The sequence below is a fragment of the Protopterus annectens genome, chromosome 16.part0, assembly GCF_019279795.1.
Source record: "Protopterus annectens isolate FY-2018-M chromosome 16.part0, PAN1.0, whole genome shotgun sequence".
Lineage (NCBI taxonomy): Eukaryota > Metazoa > Chordata > Ceratodontiformes > Protopteridae > Protopterus > Protopterus annectens.
Window position 1 is genome coordinate 549753290 of NC_056750.1, and position 26638 is coordinate 549779927.

General features: G+C 41.4%; 1 protein-coding gene across 5 annotated transcripts in view; it reads right to left on the minus strand.

Moving 5' to 3' along the window:
- The window catches only part of USP20 (ubiquitin specific peptidase 20), a 5014215-nt gene that overhangs the window by 1699398 nt on the left and 3288179 nt on the right, over positions 1 to 26638 (minus strand). For all 5 annotated transcript variants that reach the window (XM_044058629.1, XM_044058630.1, XM_044058628.1 and 2 more), the window contains one exon: positions 18347 to 18516. In XM_044058629.1, coding sequence (XP_043914564.1) covers positions 18347 to 18516 — 170 coding nt within the window. The remainder of the gene's footprint in view (positions 1 to 18346; positions 18517 to 26638) is intronic.

A 26638-nucleotide genomic window follows, 5' to 3' on the forward strand; every position in this document is an offset into this window, starting at 1 on the left:
AGAAAGAGGAATGCGACTGAGAATTAAAGGATAGTCAGACAGCACCTCGTTTATCAGGAAAAGGAGGCTGCTGAGTAGGAGGAGTCTGGGTAGCCTTAGCAGGGGGGAGCCTTTGGGGAAGGCATGACTGCTTATGAACAAAGGCAGCCTTATTAGGATAATTCCTCTGAAACTTAAGCACAGGGGAAGCAAAAATATGCTTCAACTCCTGTAAGGCTTTGCCTTTTCTTGCAGGGACTTAAACAACACCGCAGCAGCACCACCAAACAAATGCTTATTATCCAGAGGAGCATCTTTCAGTTTAGCATAGATATCTTCAGGTAAAGACTGAAGTCTGAGGCAGGAATACCTCCTTAACAAAGATCCAAAAGCAGCAGCCCTAGATGAAGTATCAGCTGCATCACAGCTGCATTTAATGGAATGGCGAACTACTTGGGAGTACGTCTCAAGCAAAGCAAGAGCAGAGGCCTTCACCTCAGAATTAGGGAGATCAGAAATAGCCCAACAGGCTTTACAGAGAAAAGCCAGAATGTACCTAGTCATATGTATCTGATAGTTAACAGCTCTTAAGGCTATGGTAGCAGACGTGTACACCTTTTTACCCAGTCTCTTCATAGTTCTACTATCCTTATCAGGTGGCAACAATTTAGTGAAAGGCAAGAATGTGGAAGGGTTATCAAAAGCCACAGACACCACAGAGACGTCAGCAGAGGGATACAAAGAAACTTGCAGTCCTCAGGCACTTTATAAAATCTATCAGGTGTTTTGAGAGCAGGGGTTGGGAATCAGGAGAAGACATCCTGCAAAGCTGCAATAACAGGAGGAACAACAGAAGGTACAGTACCTCTTCTGAACATCAGACACTTGAGCACAGTCCCATTTAAAAAATTCCATCATTATAGAAGCAGCATCACCAAATGAAATCTCCTCAAAAGGAGAGTCAGGACTTATAGACTCTTCTTTCTCAAAACCATAGTCAAGTGGCGAAGGAATCTGGGAGGAATAAGGAAGAATCAGCAGCAGCATCCGCAGAAGAATCCTGCTCCCTGGGTCTCTTTAAGAGGGACTGAAGACCGAGGGTGGGGGTGGGAATGGGTTAGGTCAGTCAGGAACAGAAACACCCTGTGGAGGCTTGAGAGCCATAAGGGCATTAAACAGGCTTTGAGTTAAGTTTTGCCATTCACTCAGGATCTTTTGGAGCATGCAAAAGATGTTTAGTTTTTCGGCTTCTTTTTGAGTGGGATGTCAGGTTTGAAAAATTTTGGAGGCTGTGATCCCTGAAGTCACTCAATAATGGTAGCCGGAACCTCCTCCCTTACTAAAATTTGAGAAATACCCCTAGGCCCTTCAGTAATAACCAGCCATGGTTCCCCCTGTACACCTGATACAGACGTCTGCAAAACCTCCACGGACATGTGGTATCAGGTCCATGCTGGCCTCCAAAGTGGTTGCGGCAGAGGAAACCGAGAAAGAAACCAGATGATCCTCTGGGCTTTCACCAGCCTTAAGAGATGCAAGAGGTGGTACAGCCGAAGAATCATACCAGACTTTCTTGTCCTTTTTCTTCGTAGACAGTAGGCCCTCAGGCCGGGAAGATCCTAATATTGTATCCTCAGCCAACAATTTAAGTCATTGGTTCTGACAGTAAATCACTAGGTAAGAAAGCAGACTCTGCAACACCTTAGGAACAAAGGACTGACAAAATCTCACAACACATATGCTCAAGGGAAGTGCCTAAAAAGAACAAACACTATTCATGATGACCTTTATGGGGAATCTGTCTCCCGCACTGCCATTTCCCCTTTCTGGAAGACATGAAACACAACAACTAGAAACAGGCAAAGGTAAGATAATACAAACAAAAACCCCAAGCAGACCACTCATCTGACGTTGCAGAAGAATGAGAGTTCAGATCAATGATCGAAGATGCCGTTCAGACCGGTGGCAAAGATGTTCCAAAGATGGCATGTCTGGACATCATCTTTATGCCCTATACTGTGTACAGGGAGTATATAAGTGATGTACGGCATAACCTTTGCAAACAAAAGACTTTGGTATACTGGCAGGATGTCAGGCTGTCTTTGGCAGGAGATCTCTATTGTAATGAATACTGCAACAGTGATATGGAAGGACATCTCTGACTATCACTTAGAAAAGGTACTCCAAATACTATATTTGAAAAACACTCTAAATGTCAAGAAGCAGCAACAACCCAGCAAGTACAAACCGCCAATGGGCAAAGTAAAGGGGGGTATCCAGAATATAACCTATTTTTTTTTTAATATTGTGTAAGGGAAGGCAAAAGAAACAGAAAGAACAAGCACGAAAATACTCAGAAAAAAACAGGACAAAAAAAAAAAATGAAACAGCACATATCTTGATCAATAAGGTTGAACAAAGGAGACCACATCTGTAGCAAATGAGCAGCAAACAAGATCTGAGGTAATTCTCTCCTTCCAGGGGATTATGGGTAAAGGGAGGAGCCTGAGCACGAGTGCCTAGATCTGAGAATAGCCAAACATGGATACCAGATGGATCCGATAACCCATCTGTTGAGGAACAGACGAGAGACAAAATCAGATCACGTAATAATAGCATGAGACAGCCATTTGGAAATAAGCTGTATTGACACAGGCTGTCCTTTTTTCTTATATTCTCAAGAAATGAACAACTAATCAGAATTTCTGAAAAATTTTATTCTGTCAAGACAGCACCAGAGTTGCCTATGGATATCCAAGGTAAAGAAAAATAAGTTATGCCTCACCATAACGTTCCATCTGTGTTGTCCATTTTCATTCTTTCTCACCTGATGGGTTTCAATGTGAACCATCAGATATGACTCGGCCATTGCAAAAGCTTGTGGCAGCTTAAAACTCTCAAGCTTCTCCCTTACCCAGAATGCACCAACCCCAACTGCCTCACATCTTGTTTGCTAGCTAAAGCATGGACACCTAATTCTTTTACAAAAAAAGCCATAAAAAAGAGAAATAAAAAAAGGTCAGCCACGGCTATATATGGAGTTCTGTCATGCTTGGAATATACCAATTCTTTGATAGCCACTCTCTCTTTCATTAAAACATACGGAGGGGTTTGGTGGGTGAGGACTTGAGGAAGAATGAAAACGAACAACACAGATGGAATGTTATGGTGAGTACATAACTTCCTTATCTGATTATGTCAATTTTAATTTTGTCCTCAACTGATGGGACAGAGTCCCCAGCTACATAAATCTCAGGGTGGACTCAAGGAAGGATATCCTTAAGCATCACTGAGCCAAGTGAAGCTCTACCTCTGGATTCCAGATCCACTTTGTAATGAGTGATGAAGATATGGGGGAAGCCCAAGCCGCTGCTGCACATATTTCATTCACAGAAGACTTAGAATGAAAAGTTATGGAAGTTTTTTCAAATCTAGGTGCTTTGGCTTTCCCTCTCTCTTCCCCCCTTGGCTGACCTGGTGTGACTCAATTTGAACTTCGCATTTACCTACACTAACATACTGCAGCTCCAGCATAACAGTGTCTACAGGACTGCAATTGGCCACCACAACAAAAACTGTTTCTCCCAGCAATTAATCAGACTGAACTTCACATTTACCTAAAATAACATACTGCAGCTCCTGCATAACGGTGTCTACATGATTGCAACTGGCCACCACAACAAAAACTGTTTCTCCCAGCAATTAATCAGAGTAGGTTACACATATAAAAGGCATTTGTTAAGCTTTCTCTTACAGTGCTGTGTAATTAAGCAAGTCACCATTTTGGTCAGCCATATGGCTCTTTTCTACTTGAGTGTGTGCCTCCTTCCCCTGTAACTAAAGTACACCGACTCTTACATTTGTCTCTCTGACCCTAATCTTTACAGGTATACCTTTGTACCTTTCTGGCTTTCTAACACTCAGACATAGATTCCTGTTGAAAGGTTTACTTACTTGTCTGACATTTGAACAAGTAACCCTTGTAAAAGTCCCCAAACTTGTGTACTGTTGGTCTGTCTTTCCTGCTAAACATAAGTAAAATTAAAGTGTTGGGTGCAACATGATAGAGCAAAATCCCAAAAAGGGAAGGCATCCCTGATCAGTATTAGCAAGAAATTACGATTCCCTCATAAAATCATCCAAAGCTAGCTTCGAAAGAAAAATCGCCAAAGACTCTAAAGATAATCACAAGGCCTTCTTTAGCTATGTCAAGAATCTAGGTGGCAACTCTCAGATCTGCTCTGAGCTGGTGCAAAATGGCAAAAAATACACCAAACCCACTGACATTGCCAACATCCTGGCTGACAGGTTCAGTGCAAACTTTACCCCCCCCCCCATCCCCAAAAGGGCCTGTGTCCATCCCAGAAGAATCTAGACCCCCAGACATCACAGACACATAGGTGAAAACAGCCCTCTCCAAAGCCAAAAACACAGCATCAATGGGAATGGATGGTATCCCAGGCTGCATCTTACACGAGCTCCAAAAAGAACTAAACCCTCACATAAACTCACTGTTCAAACTTAGACTTACTACAGGACATGTACCCAAAGAATGGAGTACAGCAACAGTTATCCCGCTCCACAAAGGTGGCGCCACAATGGGTCCCGGGAACTATTGCCCTATAAGCCTGACTAGCCTGGTCTGCAAGGCTATGGAGCGCATCATCATGGATCTCATAAACAAAGACATTGGGAACCTCCAGACACTGGACCCTACCCAATTCGGCTTTGTTAAAGGCATATCTTGCCTCTTAAACCTACTAGACTTCTTTGAAACAGTTACCAAGGCCATAGACGAGGGAAAGGTAGTCAACACAGCCTACCTAGACCTCGCAAAGGCCTTCGACACAATACCCCACTCAGGCATTATAGTTAAGCTTACCAGCTTGAACATTAACCCTTATGTCAAGAGATGGGTTGCAAACTGGTTCATAGATAGAACTCACATGGTCAGAGTTGCGGGTGCCATGTCCAACTCCAAACCGGTTACAAGTGGCATCTCACAGGGCTCAGTCCTGGGACCCCTCTTTTTCGGTATATACTTTTCTGAGGTACAGGCAAGCACGGGAGGACTATGGCTGACCAAGTTCGCAGATGATTGCAAACTGGGAGCCATAATAAACTCTCCGGCTGACACAGACATCCTCCAGAAGGGTCTTACGGAGATGAATACCTGGTGTCAGAACCATGGCCTCAAGGTAAATGCCAAAAAGGGCATAGTCATCCCCTTTGAGAAAAACAAAGTGCCCACGAACTACCATATAGTTGGTAATCCACTAAGCACGGAAGATGTAATGAGGGATCTGGGGACCCAAGTAGATAGCAACCTCTACTTTGATAATCACAATGCCAAAGTGGTTAGAAAAACCTTCTATATAGCCCACCTAATCACGAGAGGGTTCACATCTAGATCAAGAGAGGCCATTGTTCCCCTCTACTCATCGCTCATCAGGCCCATAATAGAGCACAATGCCCCATTTGGGATGTACCTTACCCGACACCTGCAACAGCTGGAAAGACCCCAGAAGTACCTCACCAAGAGGATCGTGGGCCTCAAACAGATGCCCTACGCAGCTCGACTAAAGAAACTCCAGCTCTACTCAGTTGCTTACCGCCTACTCAGAGATGATCTCTGCCTGACATACAAGGCCATGTCTAACCCGGAATTAATGGACATGCTCCACCTCAAGAAAACCAAATCCCTTAGAGCTACACGTTCCAGGGATTTAAACCTCAGCACAACAATAAATAGGACATGCTGGAGGGATAGATTCATATCCCAGAGGCTTCCCTCGCTCTGGAATAGAACCCCAATCCATGTTAGGCAGAGCCCCTCACTGACCCTCTTCAAGAGAAATCCTGACGAGTGGATGGGAAATCGTAAATTTACTCCTGGGATCACTTCTATGGCCCTGCTGGACAGAGGCTCAGGAATCTAATCTTCTATGGCCCTGCTGGACAGAGGCTTAGGAATCTAATCAAATCTAAAAGGGAGGCGAAAGCCAACACATTCTGGCTAGGCTTATAAATGCCCTAGGGCAGACAGCCTAGTACCTACCTATGAACCTAAGTAACATTAAAGTGCTGAGTGCAGATTTTTGGCCCTTACCTCTGGTGCGGTGTCTTGAGTCCATCAAGGTATCCCTCTAACCACTCCTTCTGCCTTCTCTTTTCCCTCACCCCCCCTCTTTCCACCTCATACAGGTTAAACTGCTACAACTTGGTACAGGCATTATGCTAAATTCTGATTCTGCACAGATTTGCTCAATTTTGTTGCAGAAGCTCTATAAGTAGCTAGTGACTTTACTGAATTTCTGTAGTAATATTTGTGTTTAAACCGAACCTGTACCTAGAGAAAGTGCCTAATCAGAGCTACTACTTGCTGTGCATATTCAGAGCTACTACTTGCTGCATATGTTTTTAATGTTCACATTGCACACACACATTGAAAAAGTGCTTTTATGACCAGAATAACTTGCGCTAGCTATACCTGAATTGCTTTTACTGACAATTTTCCAGTTGTACATTTGTGAATGACAGACTTAGTTTTACTGGTATATCTTTGAAATCTGGCAAGTGTTTGTTATTTACTGCATTGCTCTCTTAGCTATAAATCCTAATCCATTCTGAAGTGTGCTACTTTATCCCCCCCAAACCTTTCTGAATGTACTATTATAAAATAACTGCCTGTTGCTGCCTTAATGCTTACCCTAGAATCTCTGCTTTTCTATTTTCCTAGTTGAACTTCACATTTACCTACAATAACATACTGCAGCTCCTGCATAACAGTGTCTACAGGATTGCAACTGGCCACCACAACAAAAACTGTTTCTCCCAGCAATTAATCACAGTAGGTAGCGTTGCCACCTGACAGCAAGAGGTTCTCCAGTTTGATCCTCAGCTTGGGTGCCTTATGTGCGGAGTGTGCATGTCCTCCCTGTGGTCGCGTGGGTTTCCTCCGGGTGCTCTGGTTTCCTCCCACATCCCAAAAGACATGATACAGGTGGATTGGACACTCTAAATTGTACCTAGGCGTGAGTGTGTGCGTGTGTGTGCCTTCTGTGGGAGGTTGGGCGCCGGGCTGGCAACTCGACACCGTAAAACTCCACTGCCAATCATGAGCGGACAGGTGATCCGCTGTGGTGACCCCTAACCGAGAAAAGCTAGAAGAAGAAGGTTACACACATAAAAAGCATTTGTTAAGCTTTCTCTTACAGTGCTGTGTAATTAAGCAAGTCACCATTTTAGTCAGCCATAGGGCTCTTTTCTACTTGAGTGTTTGCTTCCTTCCCCTGTAACTAAAGTACACTGACTCTTATTATTTGTCTCTCTGACCCTAATTTTTACAGGTATACCTTGTACCTTTCTGCCTTTCTAACACTCAGACATAGATTCCTTTTGAAAGATTTACTTACTTGTCCAACATTTGAACAAGTAACCCTTGTAAAAATCCTCAAAATTGTATACTGTTGGTCTGTATTTCCTGCTAAACGCAAGTAAAATTATAGCGTTGGATGCAAGTAACATTAAAGTGCTGAGTGCAGATTTTAGGCCCTTACATTCAACGTACCTCTGGTGTGGTGTGGTACCTTGAGTCAATCAAGGTATCCCTCTAACCACTCCTACTGCCTTCTCCCCCCCCTTTCCTCCTCATACAGGTTAAACTGCTACAACTTAGTACAGGCATTGGTTCATCCCTGCTTCGCTCGGGCTCGCTTCGCACCCCACCCTGCCCCAGGTGCTGCTACATTTATTGGTACTAGACCACACCCCACTTTTTTAAAACAATCGATAACTTGTCACTCAACAGCACCACCCTCAACCTGATACCACCAGTCCTCCAACTCTACTATTCCTTTTGTCTATGTTTCAAGTCTCATTCAGTAGGTATGCTATCACCCAAAATAGTCTTATTAACTCTACTTCTACCCCTTTTACTCAACCCATATCTCCTAACCGCCTTCGAATGTCAGGATCACCCACGTTTCCATTACCCTAAATTCCAAACATCCATCCCATCTACAACAGATAATAATGCACCCTTACTCACTTCCCTCATGCTTACCTCCTTAACCCCTAAATACTACCATCTTACTAGACCTAGTTACATTAGTCATAAAACTTGATACTATTACAAAACTTTATTCAAAATCTTAAAACTCATACTCAGGATACACTACAACCTCACAAAGGATGGTGACATCCACCCAAACCCTGGTTCATCCCCACCTGTTGACCCTGATCCCCCTACTATATCCCCTACCACCATAGCTCCAACAAATAGACCTCCTAATTCACTGCTGGCCTGCCATCTAAACATTAGGAGCATAAATAACACAACTCAGCACCTGCATGCCCTCTTAGCTGTTCATTCTCCAGATATATTATGCCTAACAGAAACGTGGCTAAAGCCTGCCACCAAGGACCATGAGATTCTGCCACCAGGAATACAGTATGTTTTGACTAGACTGTACCACCAGAAAGGGTGGTGGGTAGCCATACTTTACAAGTCCACCCTATCTGTCAGCATAGACACCCAACAACCACCCCAGTTCAATATTGCTGAAATTCTTCTCTCAAAACTACAAATTAATAAAAACAAAAATGTAAACATTGTCTGTGTCTACATTCCCCCAGGGAGAACAACAGAAACCTTAGAAGATGTCTTATATTGGTTATCCAATAACTACCCCTAAGAAACAATTGTTCTTGGGGATTTCAACATTGACTAGAACACTTGCTCTTGTGAAACCCCCACAACCTACATAAACCTCTATGGATTTACTCAAATCATAACCTTCCCCACCAGGACAAGAAAACCCAATAACAAGGAAAGTACCCTAGACTGGATACTTGTCAATACCTATCTTCAATCCTATAAATCAGGCACTTTGCCTGATGACCTAAGTGACCACTGTCTCACCTATGTAATCAAGCTCAAAGTAGACTGCTCCTACCAACCCACCTATAGAACATTAAGAAACAACAAGAATTTTATTCTCACCTAGTTTCAAAATGAACATAAGGCATGTAACTGGTCAATACTAAAATGTCTCCCCCTAGATGAAGCAGTAGCAAATTTAACATCAAATTCCTTGCTATTCTTAACTCCCATGCTCCCAGCCACTCTATTAGAACCAAAGTTAATATTGTACCTTGGCTTTTTAAAGATACCAAAACCAAAATTTCACTCATAAACAAAGCATGGGCCACCTACCGAAAAACAAAAGCCTCACTTGATCAACTAAGATTCAGACAGCTAAGGAATGACACCAAACAATCCATGACCTTAGACAAAAAGAACCACTACTACCATCTGCTGCAAAAACACCAAAACAAACCTCAAAAGTTCTGGCCATGAATAAACAAACTACTCCAGCCAGGCCAAACCGCCACTCCCCCCCCCCCCCAACAAATATTCCCAGTAGACATTGCTAATAACTTCAACAGCTTCTTCACAGAGACTATCCAGTCTCTAGCCAGCCAACTTTCTCCCAATGGCTCTAACTCTAATGCAGCCACACCCAGTACCCAAACATACTTTACCTTCCAATCTGTTCCTATTCAACTTATTCATGCTCTACTTAAGAAACTAAGACCCATCACCCTGGCTGCCGACCTCCTCCCAGCAGACTATTTGCAAAAGGCTGCTGACACCATAGCACACCACCATCTCAATCTTGATCAACAGAGCTACATCTGAAGCTACTGTACCCACTATATGGAAAATCTCCCATGTCACACCTCTCCATAAAGGAGGCAGTTCCAATGAACTGTCAAATTTTAGACCCATGGCTATTCTGTCACCTCTAGCTAAAATTATGGATAAGTGTGTACACATACAGCTCATGCACTACCTCACACAGAACAAACTGTTATCCAACTTTCAGCATGGCTTTAAGTCACACCATAGTACTACTTCTGCCCTCCTCTTCTTCTCTAATGTCATTAACCACAACCACAATAATAACAAACTATCCTCAGCACTCTTTCTAGATATATCCAAGGCTTTTGACATGGTTGACCACAAAATGCTTATAAATACCTTGAAGGCCTTCTCCTTAAACAACCATGCACTCCAATGGTTTAAATCCTACCTGTAGGGCAGGCAACAGGCAGTCCTATGGCAGGACAGGCTATCATCTCGCCTGCCCATCACATTAGGAGTCCTCCAGGGCTCAAGAGTAGGACCCCTTTTTTTCTCCATCTTTATCAATGACCTTCATTCAGTCATCCCAGATGCTACCTGCATTCAATATGTGGATGACTCCACTTTGATTTGTTCTGATACCTCACCAGCAATTTTATTCACATTAACCCAAAATACCTTCAATACAGTGGAAAAATGGCTCTCCAATCAACATCTAATCCTAAACCCCAATAAAACTAAGCTGCTCCTCTTCTCCCCCACATGCAGGACGCCCCTGCCATCCTTCAGCATAACAGCTAACAATGGTACTATCATCTCCCCAGAAGCCCAAACTAAACTACTGGGTGTCATAGTTGATAACCTGAAGTTTGATGTGCATATCAAGCAAACTATCAAAACCATTAATAAAAAACTTGTCTCTCTTTACAAAATCAAACCTTTCCTTATTGCCAGTTCCCATCTACTATCAACTCTTCTCTATGCCTCACCTCTATTCTCCAACTTAAACAAAACATATCTTAATAAAATCTTAATAAACTATCATCCTGCTATAACCACATTGCCAGATTTGCTACTGGCACAGCCTACCGGACACACCACTGTCACAACCTAAATCACCTAGGATGGCTTGAACTGCCAAGCCTACTGCAGTTCAACCAGCTAATCATGGCACATAAAGTCCTTTACCAACCAGAAAATACACCTGCACTAAAAAATATTATCAGCCCCTGCACCAGCACTCGGTCACTGCTATCATCCACTAGACTCCTAGTTCAAACATATAAATCCAACTACTCAGCTGGGAATTCTCTGTTTGCCAACTCTGTTGGAAAAACATGGAACAGACTCCCAGCTGACTTCACCCTAGAACCCTCACTAACTCAATTTAAAAACAAACTCAAGAAATACTTCAAAGCTCATTGGTTATGTCCTTGCACTAACCCTGACTAGTGACCTCTCTATTTCTTAGGTGCCTTATTTTCAACTACTTCTAACTTTTTTCTACCACTCCATTTCAGGAAGGGTCAATTGTATAACTGCTGCTCAGTGTGTCTTAAACCTGAATGTAATGTTATGTATACATAACTTTGAAAATAATGTTATGTTTTGTAAAGTGTTTTATAATAAGTTAGTGCTATATGTGCTAAATGCTGGTATTGCTTATGATCGTAATCTGCTTGAAACTAGCATTTACTAAATGTTCAATGTGTATTATTATCTTGGAACTTTTCTCCCTGGGCCTCCACTGAAAATGGACATATATCCAGTCGGACTAGCCCGGTCAACAAATGTAAAATAAATAAAGTTGCTAAAGACCTGGATGAATGAGCACAAACTTGCTTTGGTAAAGGAATATCCAATTTGTTGTAAACAAAGCAAATGCAGCCAGTAAGCCATCATGCAAGCGTAATTTTGAATACTGGTTTACTCAGTTTCATATCAGCAAAATAAACAAATAACTGATGTGTAGTTCTGATGTCCTTTGTTCTGTGTAAATGGAAAAGCAAAAAGCAGTTGTCTATGAACATCCAGTGAATGTAACAAATATTCGCCCTTGTTTGAATAATTTGAAAAGAACACTGGTAAACTGATGGACTGGTTAATATTAGATTCTGAAACTATCTTAGGCAAAAAAAGATGCATTAATTCATAATGTAACTCTGTCTTTATGAAAAATTAGATATGGGGATTTCACAGATAAGGCTTGAAGTTCAGAAACTCATCTGGCTGAAGTAATGGCCAACAAAAACAAGGTTTTCCAAGAAAAAAAATTAAGATCATAGTCATGTGCAGGTTCAAATGGTGGATGTAGCAAGGTTTGAAGTACCAGAGTTAGATCCCATGGAGGAGTAGGATCTTTAAATGGAGGTCATAACAGAAGTGTGCCTTGTAAACAGATTTTACAAAGTTTATAAGAAATTAGTGAGGAACCATCAAATCCAACATGGAAATTAGAAATTGCTGCCAACTGAACTTTAACTGTCGAAGAACTGGCTCCTTGATTAAAAAGTAGCATCAAGAAATCAACAATGCTATGAATCGGGGCAAAAAAGGGTTCTACATGATTTTGAAGTGTCCAATGTAGATATATTTTCCATTTACTAAAATATACTTTCCTAGTAGAAGGTTTAAGGGATGGTAACAAAATCTGGTGGACAGGTGACAAGAGAATAGGTTGTCTGGCTATTACTGGAAATAGAGAAACTAAGCTGTGAGCTTGATATTGCAAAGGTCTGGATGCATCATACCTGTCGGGTGAGACAGCAGATCTAGATTTGGGTCCAGAATCCATGGCTGATAAACTAAATGAGGCCACAGGAAAGGGAACCAAATCTGTCGAGGCCAATAGGTGTAATGTGGATGACACTGCTCTTCAATCTGGCTACTCCTTGTAAGAACTATGGGATCAAAGGAATTGGAGGATAAGCATAAAGCACACCGGGGGGGGGGGGCAATCATGGAAGAGAGCATCACTCGGTGATTCCCTCTGTGGGGGGACTAGGGCAAAGAAGCTGCTGCACTTTTTCTTCAGGGGAGATGCAAAAAGATTGCAGCAAGGCTAGTCCTATTGTCTGAAAATCAATTCCGCCATGTTGTTGTTGAGGGACCATTCATGAGGTAGTAGGATGGACCTGCTCAGTTTGTCTGCTAACATGTTAGACTTCTCCAGAATATGTGTTACAATTAGAAAGCAGTTGAAAGAAATCTCCCATTGCCAAACCCTGAGTGCTTCTTGACACAGGGGGTAAGATATGGTTCCCCCCTGTTTTTGTTGATGTACCAAGCCACTGACATGTTGCCCACTTGAACTGCAATCATTACTTAAGGGAGAGCATTCTGTAAGGATTGCAACACTAAAAGCACTGCTCTCAACCTGAGGACACTGATAAGCAACATGGCCTCTTTGGGGGACCATGTGCCTTGGACTGTTTTTCCCAGGTAATGCCCTCCCCAGCTGGGAAGCATCAGTGGGCACAATGGCCTTGGGCTGAGGAGGAACGAACAAATGGACTTGTACCTCTTCTGATTGAATACACCACATTAGATTCCTCTTGCATATGCTGGTGATTCGTATTGGAGCAGATAAAGGAAGATGAAGTACTGACCACTGGGAGGCCAGCATCCACTGAAGAACTCTCACATGGAATCTGGCTAAGAGTAGTAATGTTATTGCTACCACCACTGACCTCATTGCCTGAAGGGCCAAGTGAGCCGAGACTTTGGTACTGAAAACAATCTTTTTCACTTGTGATCTTATTGTCTGAACTTTGGAGAGGAGAACTGAGGGTACATCTGATTTTGTAATGAGCAGCGCTCCTATGAACTCTAGACTGACTTGGTTCTAGATGAGACTTTTCATAGTTTATGGTTATTCTAAATACAGCACATGTCTGGATCACTTTTTCTCTTGCCAAAATGAGCTGATTCTTGGTTAGGCGCAGATGGGGTTCAGGCACCTAGCCTGTGTGACATTTCCATGTGGTACATTTGGTTGGGGACATATGGCTGAAATGACATTCAAGTGCAGACAAATATGGCTGTTGTGAATTCCCTGTGGGCAAACAGAAGAATGCTGTGCCATGCCCACAACTTCAATAACCAAATGCACAGGGGGAAAATAATGTCCATGGCTCATAAGACAACATGAGAAAGCAGGAAGTATGGCAGGAATCAGCAGCAGACTGGCCAATGGGCATGTCAGTGGCAGTAAAATGCAATGCACAATTGGCAGCACCTTTATAAGTGGTGTGTGTGAACCACTACCCCTTTCACAATATCTCGGGTCTGCAGGCCACCTCTGCCAGGAGGGTGGTGTTTTCCATTTGAGTACCCCCCCCCAACTCTGGGGGAACTTGTGTGTCCTGGAAAGATCCTTGGGACTTTTTGAACCACATTTTACCCCTGCCTTGATGATTCCTTGAAAAGGATCTTTGAAGGGTAGAAAAATGCACATCCACAGCAGAAACAGACTTTCCATCCGTCTCACACCTGGACAATGCATCTTTAACCTTGGGGCCAAAAAGAGATGTGCCGTCAAAAGAAGCATTGACAAATGAAGACTTAAAGGGCTCCACAAAATCACATAAGCACATCCAGGCATGTCTCCTAAAAGCAACACCCGAACCGGCTTGCTTTAGAGGCTCCTTCTATTACATCACAAATGACCTCATGGAGGAGTTGGATATCAATTGTAGGGTAGTCAACTGAGGACTGACAGATGCTTTCACCTCTTCAGAAATGGATCCTGAGAGGGTATCTGATAGCTTCTTAATCAGGTCCCTCCGTAGTCTCGTGCAATGTGCCAAATACTTTGTTGACCTTAAGGCAATGGTCAATGAAGCACAGACACTCTTCCCGAATTTGTCCATCACCCGGGACTCCTTGTTGGGGGAATAAGAGAAGAAATTTATTCCGCAAGTTCCTTCTTAGTGGCAGACACCATGGCATGAAAAGGCACCCCCTTGGACCACAACTGCTTATTCTCTGGACCTGACATGATTTTAGCCAGCTTCCTGGGGATTGGCTTAATAGTATCTCAATCCTGCCATGCCCGCTAAGAGATGAAATTAATAAGCTCGTTGGTGGACGGGGTCACCCAGGAGCAGACTGGCCAATACCGAATGCCTCCAGGAGTACAGATTCCTCTGACAAAAGGTTGCTGGGCTTCCAGCCAACTCTCTGTTTCAGGATCTTCAGGATATCTCAGAGATGTCATCAAGAGCTGACCATAGGGACCCTTCACCCTCAACAAAATCCGTATCTTTGGTGACAGATTCAGGAGACTCTAAATGTTTCCTGTTGCATGTTCTCTTCTTAGGAATCTCCTCAGAAGGATACTCTGGGGAGGTGTCAGAAGATTTGGGGATACCCTGATGGGAAGACTGGGTTTTTTGTACAGGCTGTCCCTGTGGAGAGGACAGTTTAGACTCCAGATGGAAAAACGGGACAGATACAGACAAGAGGATCCAAGAGGGTAGGCACTGTCTGAGTCAGGATTGCCAACAGGGATTTCTCCATGACCGCAAAGGTGGAACACCCCCACTAGGGATAGGGCCCTGGATCTGAGACAGCCAGTCTCTGATCCACAGTCCCTCCCTGCCTTGAGGACAGTCCACCCGATGCCAAAGTCAGAGCCGAACTAACCACTGCCGAGACTAAGAGGTCCAGCAACGGCTCCGAAAACCTTACAGTAGAGTGAAGCACATTGGACCAGTCAAGGTAGAACTGGCTCAGAGAGCTCTCTGGATCCAACTGAATCAAAGAGCACAGAGCAAGCCTCAGATTAGAGGGCAAAAGCATTCTCGGATCTGAAGGTGACAGACCCAGACAACTTGGATGCAAGGGCTCTGGAGACCTTGAAAGGAGTCAAAAGAGGAACTGACAAAGGTGAAGTATTGGAAGTAGGGATCTCCTGACCCAAAGGGGAAGGAGAAGGGAGGACCACTGTCTGGCTCTGCGCTAAGAGAATTTTTCTCACTAAATTTTCCACATTATCTTCTGTAGGGCTTCTCTAGAAGGGAGTGGACATCCCTGAAGGAGACTTGGCCTCTCCAAGAAGGGAGAAGGAACTCTGGAGGGAACAATGAGGGGGGAGTATTTAGTTCTGGGTAAAACTACCACATTATCAGATCTTTGTGGTGGATCTGAGGTGGGTCTGATCCGAGATGTGTTTAATTTTTAAGCTTTTCAGATAAGGAGAGATCGCTGGATCCAAGGACTGTGTCTTTGTATGTCTAGGATAAGTGGATGATGTTGAATCCGTAGATTTTGGCATTCTTCGGATCCAAGGGAACTGGTGGATTTGACACAGACCTTCTCAAGGACTTCTTAGAAGATTTAGAAGAAGCAGAATTGCTTGGAGAAGTGGGAGATATTTTTCCCTCTTGACTTTTCTTTAGAAGCTCTAGATAAAGCCTCTCTAAAGGATGACAGAAGTAAACCTTTCAATATTAATTTGTTGTTGCGTTCAACCAGGGCCCTTGGGTTGAATACATGACAAATTAAACAATTTTCTTGTCGGTGAAGGGGTCCAAGACAATATACACAAAGTGTATGAGCATCAGAAAAGGGAATTTTTTTACCACATTTTCCACACTTTTAAAGCCTGACAGGCTTTTATCTTTTTCCAACATCTTAAGCAACTAACTACTAGGAAAAAATCACAATCACTGTAATACACTCCAAAAAAACAAAAACTGCAATCTTAAGTAGAACACTTTAAAGACTCTACTATATCAGACAAACTATATACATTTTTTTAAGAAAAAGGAGAAGGAAAAGAGAAAAAGAAAGCTATCTACAAAGGTAGTTAAGAGCTACGATGAGAGTAAAAGGGGGAAAGTGAGAAGAAAATACTATAGTATTTTACAGAGTACACAAGTACAAGAAAGGGCAAATGGAAACAATAGAACAAGATAAAACAACAGTAATCAGAAGAAAAACACACTTATTTAAATGTAAGGTTGAGAGACTAACCATCATGTCTTTCGCTGGAAGCGGCAAGCAAGATATGAGGGAATTGGGGTTGGTGCATTCTGGATAAGAGAGAAGCTTGAAAGTTCTAAGTTGCCACAAGCTTTTGCAAAGGCCGAGTCAGATCAGACGATCTGGATCTGAATCCATCAGTTGAGGACAGAACGAAAATTGACATCATCAGATCAATCTTTTCTCCCTCATTAATAAGTTCTGGAAAGACGGGGGGAGATCGGTAGCTTGGCATAATATACACTCGAATACCACTTTGGGTATAAATGAAGGAAAAGTTCTTAAAGAAACCCTATCTTTTAGATAAATAAGATAAGGTTGACCCATCATAAGAGCTTGTAACTCAGTTACTCTTACTGCAGAAGTTAAAGCAATAAGTCAAACTGTTAAAGTTGACCCACTATAAGAGATTGCAACTCAGTTACTCTTACTAAAAACCTCAAAACAGCCTGAAGAGCTGTTTCAAAAGGAGCAAGAGTTAATAGAATAATACAAATGTAGAACATAATTTTGCTGTGAATACAATTCAAACACTCACAAACCTGACACAAATAAATATGGTAGGTAGGATGCCACAAAATGAGCATAAGCATTACACTAACATATAAACATTCCTGCCCATACCTCCGTAAGGGCCCCCAAAGGTTTAAAGATTCACAAGAACTACATAATTTCTCAAAAATTATCCTTAAATACATTTATCAACACTACTAGCTATAAATAGCAGTTCCCTGTCAGGAAACATCCAAAATCTGAAAAAAATATTGGATATATCTTTGGAAATACTGCTTATAGTGAAAAAAATATTTTTAGGGGGGGGAAAAGTAACTTCTGCGTACAGCGTTTCCCCATCGGGGACTTATGTGTTAGAAACAAAGCTCTCAGCCAAATGCTGCTCCTGTGAAGCCAAAGAGATTCTTCTCGTGACAGCAAGAAAATACTGAAGAAATAAATCTTCACTTTGACTGCTGATTTACCATTTTGGGATTAGCCAGTCAGCAAATAAAGGGTGAAATTGGAAAGCTTTTTAAAGCTGGACAATTGTTCAACCAATATAGCCTAAGTCTACTACAGCAGTAGGAATGAAGAGCATCTCTCTACTACTGTAAGGGAAGGAAGTCAGAGAAGGCGGTAGACAGTTACTGGGAAATTTAATTTTTAGTAAAATAAGCCTCACTCATGGGGACAAGGGTTGGGTGGCAGTGACAAAATGAACAGTTAATAGAACATGTAATGTATTACATGTAATGTAATATGTGGCACTGTACTTCAGTATAATTTATTACATGTAATGTAATGTGTGGCACTGTAATTCAATAATCTGTGGTACTGATGAATGTATTGCTATATGCATTCAATATGTAAAATTTCTATTTTCTGTTGGAGATTTTCTCCTCAGGCCTCCGCTGAAAATGGGCATTCCTAGCCCAGTTGGACAAACCCGGTCAACAAATATAAAATACGTAAATAAACATGGCATGAGTACTGTAACCTTATCAGGGTAATATACAGCAAGGACCAAATCACAAAGTTATCAAATATGTGCATATCTTTTGCTGAAATACATGTACTTGTCAAATGAGTACGAATGTGGATGAAAAATTAAATAGTAAATCTAGATATAAGCAATAAAATGAACAATAAAAATAAATTAGGAATCTATCAACAGCATTTTAAGGAAATTTTACAGACTTCAAATACAGTTTTATTCTTAAGATGAACAGTGCTGACCTCCATGCGTACAAAGAAAGTTGTGGTTGGTAATCGGCCCTGGTTCAGCAAAGGTGTTAAATTTGTTCAGCCACTCCCGGGAAATGTAGAACTGTAACAAACTTGGTTCCTTCATGCTTGCTAATGCTATTACTTTCTGCCTCTCTCTTACAGCTTCCTCGTTGCTTTTTCTGCCAAAAAAGACCAAATGAACACATTCATTAAATGAAAACTGCACTGTTGTCAACAACCTCTAGTGTATTATTCTAAGCCTCACTTTAATTTTTATCATCAGTTTTCATGCTGTTTTGGTTACAATCTGTTTTATGTCTAGATTGCATACAGACACCCACTCCGTGCCTTCTTTTAATAAATAGCCCCAGAACTGTTAATCTTTGAGAGACAAAAGTGAAAGCTGCAAAAGTTATCTTGCAAAGTTGCACAGTATTTAAATATTAACCCGCAATGTTACCCAGTATTTAAATGTATTAATATGCATTGTTACCATGCATTTAAATGTATTAATCTGCACTGTTTTCCCAGTATATAAATGCATTAACATGCATTGTTACCCTGTATTTAAATGACAATCTGTACTGCCACACCCAGTTCAAATGCACTATCCAGAACTTAAATACATTAACCTGTGCTGTTACCAAGTATTTAAACTGATGTAACATGGTTCTCCAATATTTAAATGTATTAATCTGTACCATTAACAGGCATTCAAATGCACATGCACTATCAGTTATTTAAATATATTAATCCTCACTGTTATCCATATCAACCTGCAATGATATCCAGTATTTAAATGCATTAATATACTTAAATGCATTACCCTACACTGCTACTTTTGTACATTATCCTGCACTGTTACCTAGTATTTGAATACAGTACCTTGCACTGTTACCTGTATTTAAATGGATTTACTTGCACTACTACTACATATTTAAATGGATTAACCTTTACTGTTACCCAGCTCATTTAATCACTCTTAGTCGACTGGGTTAGTCCCACTCAGCACATGTACTCTTTACACAGAAGATCTGAGGTGGTATTCATACTGACTAAGAGAAATCTAGCCAGGGCACATGGGAACATCCCCTACTCTTTTGGAGAAAAAGATGGCACCAGGAAGTTGTAACTATCTCTTGGATAATTCTAAAAAAGAAAGAAATAGTGGAGTGAAGTGCTCTTATGCAGAATACTGAATTATCATAAACAGATTCTATGAGAGAGGAGATTTTATTTGCAGAGTTGGAGAGGAGAGGTTTGGAAATTCCTGTGTTGATGGAAATGAGGTGAGCCGAATGCTAAGGAAAAAGTTGAAGTACTTTATTGGATTCCATGCTGGGAGAGGTAACAGACAAGGTGCTGCCAAATGAATCAAGAAAAGAAGCTGGATCATCAGAAGGTGTGGACAGCTGTTTGAGGGTAGGCTTGCCAGTGCAGTAGCTGGATTTTAAAGCATGCCCTTGCAACAGGGTTGTGTTCTGAGCAGTAAAAAAAATTAGAATGCAGAATCTTAAATGCAAAAAAGCTGTGAAGTTTGAAGCTGAACAAAGACAAGAAGTGATGTAAGGACAACAAAACCAGAAGAGAAGACAGGTAGTAAGAATTGACAAAAAACTGTGACACTTAACCCTTGGATTTAAAGTACAGGATATACAGCATCAATACACTTAGGAACAGAATACTTTTTGAAACTTTTACTTTACTTGAAAATTATGAAGTGGAGAAAAATAGTTAATTAGTACCATGGAATGAGTGTATTTTCCAGAACGTAGGACTATAATTAGGGAAGAAAACAAAATGTGTAATTCAGAATGTCAGACATAAAAAAACTTGAGTTAAAAACTTATTTTGTCTAACTGTAATAAGGTGCATGAAATAAAAAAAATGTATAACAAAAAATATCTGGATAGGGGGATGGGAGGTATTACTGACACTGGACGTGCATGAAGTAAAATGCAGTATATCTAAAATGTTATAACTGTTAATGGAAAACTGGGAAGAGTGAGGTACTCCAGTCAACCTAAAGTATATTTTCTGAAGAAGTGTCAAGCACTTGATTAAAATTTAGAATAAAAGATGATGTGGTCAATGTGGGGAAAATACAGTTGTGTAAAATCTCATACCAGCAGATGTCCTTCTCTTTACTGTTGCAGTATTCTTCACCTTAGGGATCACCTTGGCAAGAACAGCCCACCATCTGGCCAGTATACCAAAGCCTTTAGATCTTGTATGCGCTGTACGTCATATGTACACTCCCCGTACAGGATGTACATATGCAGTTAACCAGAACTGAACTGCCTCAGAAAAAAATAGTCTCCATAGGACAAAGGAGGCTATGCACATTCAGAAGGAGAAAATGCGGATGGAAAAGGGGACCCTTGACTAGGAGGGTAACAAAATCAAAGCCCAAAAGAAAAAGAGGGATAGAGGGGGGACCTAATACTGCAACAGTGAAGAGGCAGACATCTATTGTTATGGTAAGATTTTACACAACTGTACTATGTCCTTCTATATCATTGTAGCAATACTCCTCTCCCTAGGGAGTGTACAAAAAGCTCAAGAAAAAGACTGGGGAGTGGATTGCTAGGAACAGCCATCAACAATCCCATGTGGAATGACCCTAGCAAAACCTGTTCTAGCCCTAGAAACAATATCAATGTATAATGCTTCGTAAAGGTAAACAATGAAGACCAAGTAGCAGCTTCAAGGATGGACAGAAGAGCGACAGGTGTAGTGGAACTAGCTTTAACAAAAGTAGATATGGACACTTGCCATGAAAATAATAACAAAAGGAAATGGTCTTGGATATCCAGGAGGAGATGGTTTGCTTAAAAACAGCCAAATTCAATGTCCTGGGATGAAAAGAAACACACAGCTGGTCAGACTTACAGATGGCCTTAGTTTCATCCAAATACATGAGCTGTCTGTGCAAATTCAAGCTAAGCAGGACCCTCTCAATAGCAGACTGAGGAGAAGGGAAAAAGGAAGGGAGTTGTACTGCCTGATTCAATGACTACTTCTTAACAACCTTGGGCATAAAAGAAGAATTAGTACGAGGGAACACCCTGTCCTTGTGAGAAAAAAAATAAAGGCAGAATGGCCACAAGGGCCTGAAGTTTGGAAACCCTCTGAGCCAAGTAAAAGCAAGAATAAAACAGTCTTCCAGGTTCAGTGCTGCAGAGAAATTGAAACTGCAGGCTCAAAAGGAGTCTGGGTCAATTTTTCCAAAACATAATTAAGGTCCCAAGGTGGAAGGGCAGGCTTCATTAGTTGCCTAGGATGCAGGATGCCTTTAACTAACTGTTTGACCTCAAAATGGGAAGCTAAGGAGGATCCAAGGGCAGAGAGGTAGAAACAGCTGACAAATGGGCCTTTACAGAAGAATAGGCCAAATCAAACTGGAACAACTCACACAAACAGAGGGACCCCTCAATGAAGAAAAGGGTCCTGGCTATAAGCATGCCACCAGATAGAAATTATTTTCCATTTGGACGTACAAGACTTTCTGGTAACAGATTTTCTTGCCTCCTGTAAAACCCTAAGCATGTCCTCAGAAAAAAGGTGCCTAAAAGGGATCATAATCCTATCAACCACAGTGTCAGCTGAAGAGTAGACAAGTGAGGATGGATAAGTGACCACATGTCCTGCATGAGGCAGTCCAACCAGTGAGGTAAGTTGTGGTGACTGCCCCTGGCCAGATGCATTAGGAGGAGGAACCAGTGCTGTCTTGGCCAAAAGGGAGTCACCAGCAAGATTTTTAGGGAGTCCAGCTGAATCTTCTGCAAAACTCTTGGAAGTAGAGAAAGGGGAGGGCAGGCATAGAGAAACATCCCCTTCCAAGGAATAGAAAGGGCATCAGTCTTCCATGCCAGATTGCATGGGACTCTAGAACAGAAGAGGGGGATCTGTCTGTTCAGAGGGAAGGCAAAAAGCTCTAACTGAGAAATACCCCACCAATGGAATATATCCAGAAACATGTCTCTGTGAAGCATCCATTCGTGAGCCTGTATTTTGGCCCCACTCAAGGGGTCTCCCACTAGATTGTGCTGTAAAGGAATATACACTGACTGGGGAAAAAGCTGATAACTTACAGCCAGATCCTGGGCCAGAAAAGCCAGTCTCCAAAGAAAGTAAGACTTTGTGCCTCCTGCTTATTAACATACCACATCATTGTGGATTCTTCTATTTAAACCTTCAGGGGGCTTGGACAGAACATGATGTGAAAAGCCTGAAGGGCCAGAATCAAAACTCTCATCTCTTTGATGTTGATATGGTCTGACTTTTGATGTGAGGGAGGGGGGAAAGAGACCTTGAACTTTCAGGTGACCACAGGAAATCCCTCACCCCATGTGTGAGGTCTCAGTGAACAGCTGCTGATAAGGAACCAGAGGGAGAAAGGGCAAACCTGGGTTAGGGTAAGCTGCTGAGTCCACAATTCAAATTCCCACTTGTCTCATGGAAGGAGAGGCACTCTGAAATCCACAGGGTGGCAATGCTGAAGCCAGACTGACTTGAGGTACCAGTGAAGCTTCTGCAGTCTGGCAAAAGGGTGCACTGGAATAGAAAAGGCCATGAACCCTAAGGCCCGAATAAACCCTCTGGCCATAATGGTAGGCAGAGGAAGAAGAGACTGAAAGAAAGCTGTCAAGGACAAAACCTTTGGAAGTAGAAGAGAAGACAACATTGGCATTGTCTGAATCCTGCAGCCCAGATGCAAATAATCCTGACAGGGAGTCATGACAGACTTTTGAAAGTTGATAGTGAACCCCAGACTTCGAAAGACAGATATAATGAACTCCAGAGCCTGTAACAGGCAACTGTGAGAAGGAGCCTGAATCAACAGGTCATCTGAACAAGGAAAAATCTGAATGCATTGAAGCCTTCAAAAGGCAATCACAGGAGCTAGACATTTTGTGAATATCCGTGGGGCAGTAGAGAGGCCAAAGGGCAAGAGAGCTGGAAATGAGAGTAAGAAACAGAGAAACGTAAAAACTTCCTGAAAATAGAGTGAACAGGCATATGAAGGTAAACATCATTCAGATCCAAGGACACCAGAGAAGCCTGGGGCAGCAACAAAGGAAACATGGTTTGAAGTGAAAGTATCTGAAAAGAAGGAGCCTTGAGAAAGGTGTTGAGCAAGGAAAGATCCAGAATAGGTCTCCAAGTACTCTCCTTTCAAGGAACCACTAACATTCTGGAGTAAAATCCATTTCCCACTTGGGAAGGAGGGATAGGCTGAATGGTTCCCTGGTCCATCAGGGACACATGAACCTCTGAGAAATGAGGAAGCTGCTCTAGTGGATGTTGAGGAATCCCTGAAAAGGGAGAGAGAGACTTCCACACCATGAAGTAACCCTTACAGATGACGGACAGAACCCAAGAATCTGAGGTGATGAGTTGCAGTTTGGAAGACAGAGGGAGAGCCGAAGGGACATGGGAATCTGGTCAAGGGTTGGGAGTGGGGCAAAATGTCAAAGAAGCAGGCTTGTCAGAAAAAGAAGGCTTCAGAGCCACAGCATCATAAGAAGACTTTGCAGGTGGAGCTCGCCTACCATCCTTCCTGCCTTTAGTGACATGATGAGGCTGCTCGTGAACAAAAGTAGAGTTCATCTGGAACTTAGGGATAGGGGACACAAAAATATGGTTAAGGTCCTGCAAAGCTTTACCTTTTTCTTGAAGAGACTCAAACATGTCTGCAGTAGAAGGCCCAAAGAGATTTTTATCATCCAAAGTAGCATCCAGCAACTTGGCCTTAATGTCTTCAGGCAATGATTGTAGATGAAGCAGAAAGTTAACACCTCATGACAGACCAAAGGGTAGCAGTTCTGGAAGATGCATCAGCAGCATTATAGTTGCACTTGACAGAGCGGCAAACTACCTGAGGGGTAGAATCCAAAATAAAGCATAAGTCTTTCCTTCAGAATCAAGGAGGTCAGAAAAAAATTACAAGCCTGGGCAATCAAGGCCAGAAGATATCTGGTCATGTGGGTCTGGTAACTGATGGCCTTAAAGTCCAAAGGAGAAGCAATACAGACCTTCTTTCCAATCCACTCCACTACCCTCCTATCCTTATCCAAAGGCATAAGTTTGGAAGAGGCCAAAAGCTTCAAAGGCTTGTCAGAGGAGACTAACACCACAGAAGGGTCAGCAGAAGGACAAAAAGAGGAACTGAAAATCCCCAGGAACCTTACAGAACCTGTCAGTTTCCTTTGCAGCAGTGAGCTGATGAGAATCAGGAATCTTAGAGGCAGTTATAAATGTGTCTAACAAAGCAGCCAACACTGGAGGTACTACAGAAGGTTTAAGTCTGTCCACATGAAGCAACTCATAACACCTCTTCTGGATATCTGACACCTGAGAAGAAACCCACTTAAAATAGTCTTATCATTCTGGCTACTGTGTCTCCAAAAGACAACTCCAAAGGAGACTCAGAGCAAATGGACTCCTCTTCATCAGAGTCATAAGCCATATTAGAAGGCACCTGTGAAGAGTAAGACAAGGACTCTTTATCAGACTCCGAATCCTATGTAAGCAACGAAAAACTGGAAACCTGCAGCCTGCAAAACCAGCACTAAAGTAAAAAGCAGTCAGAATAACGTTCAGGAAGTTTATTAAAACTAGCAACGTTTTCGTCGTTACAAATGAACAACTTCTTCAGAAATGAATAATCACAGCAAATACTATCAAATTTAAAAATTCAACTCTATGAGTCATGTTTCTATCGACCAATCAACTAGAGCTGTATTGTTTAATTAATTAGTAGTTAAAAGCGTATTATGTGAAAATAAAAAGGTAAACAAAGTATATACAAAGTATCCTAAATATGCAAAATATTTTCTGGCGCAAACAGTTAAAATGTAAAATCAAATAGTATACTAGTCTTATTGACAATTATGAAAGTATGTATAAATAAAATAAAAAAATATATAACTACTCATAAAAATGTGATAAACTAATGAATAATCCAAAAATTGTTATTATACATGTACAAACTCAGGGTTTAAATGTTAGTACTTCTAATTTAAAAAATACATTCAATACCTAAGGTAACTTTTTAGTTTTAACCAACATGAAATGTTGCAGTTGTCATTTAGACCTGGGTATGAGAATGCATTAAGTTTTAGTTGCCATTCAAGTTCGCAACATTCAAGTAATAATGATGTGGGACCACTCCTAGTATTATCTAAGATTTGATCAATTGCCACAAATGAAAAGGAATGGTCAAATGTATCGCTAATGTGTTTAGCTAAAGCATTGTCTGTTTTGCCTTTAGTAATAGCATAAGTATGTTCATATACTCTATCTTTGAATTTACGATCTGTTTTTCCGATGTAATATGCAGGGCAGGAATTACACAAGGCTAGATAGACAATGCTTTTAGAATTACAGTCAAGTCTGTGTTGAATGAAAATTTTTTTGTTAGCAATCTGAAAAAAGTCAGTGGATTTTACATTTTTGCACATTTTACAAACACCACATTGAAAGCAGCCTTTAGTTTTATTAGTAAATTTTAGTGTCTTAGTTTCCAATAAATTCTTTAAATTGGCACCTCTCTTATATATAGTAAAAAAGTTAAAACCAGTCCTATCAAATAGTGCATTGTCTTTATTGAGAAGTTGCCAATTCTTGTGTAAAATAAATTGTATCTGTTCACTGTCTTTATTGAACACCGTAATAAAGCTTGGTTTCTGTACAAAGGGAGTCACTTTCTTAAACTCTGAAGGTTTAATACATGTGTCAGTAGAGCAAATGTAGCTAGACACCTGATGTTCAATTATTAGGTTACCACCTTGTGTACCAACAAGTTTTTTGTCATGTAAGATAGCCTTAAAGACACCTGTTGTCCGCTTATTCTGAACTTCCATTACTAGTTCACAAATTAATTGGTTAGGTTAACCACGGTTTACAAACATGTTAGTTAAATTTTCACATTCCTTAGCAAAGTCAATTTCTAAAGAGCATGATCTAGCTGCTCTGGCTAATTGGCCCTTGACGATAGAGCGCTTTTGCTTAAATGGATGTGCACTAGAAAAGTGTAGATACGAGTTGCAGTAAGTAGGTTTCCTATAAATGTTAGAACACAAATAATTCTGGTCTAAATTTTTGGTCAATTTCACATCTAAATAATCGATACTCATTGTATCGAATTTAAAGGTAAATTTGAAAAAAAGGTGTAGTAGTGTTCAAATAGTTTACAAAGTTACTGGCCTCTACTTGGTCACCTTTAAAAATGACGAAAATATCGTCAAGGAATCTAGTACAGTACCTAATCATACTTTTCTTAACTGGTATATCAAA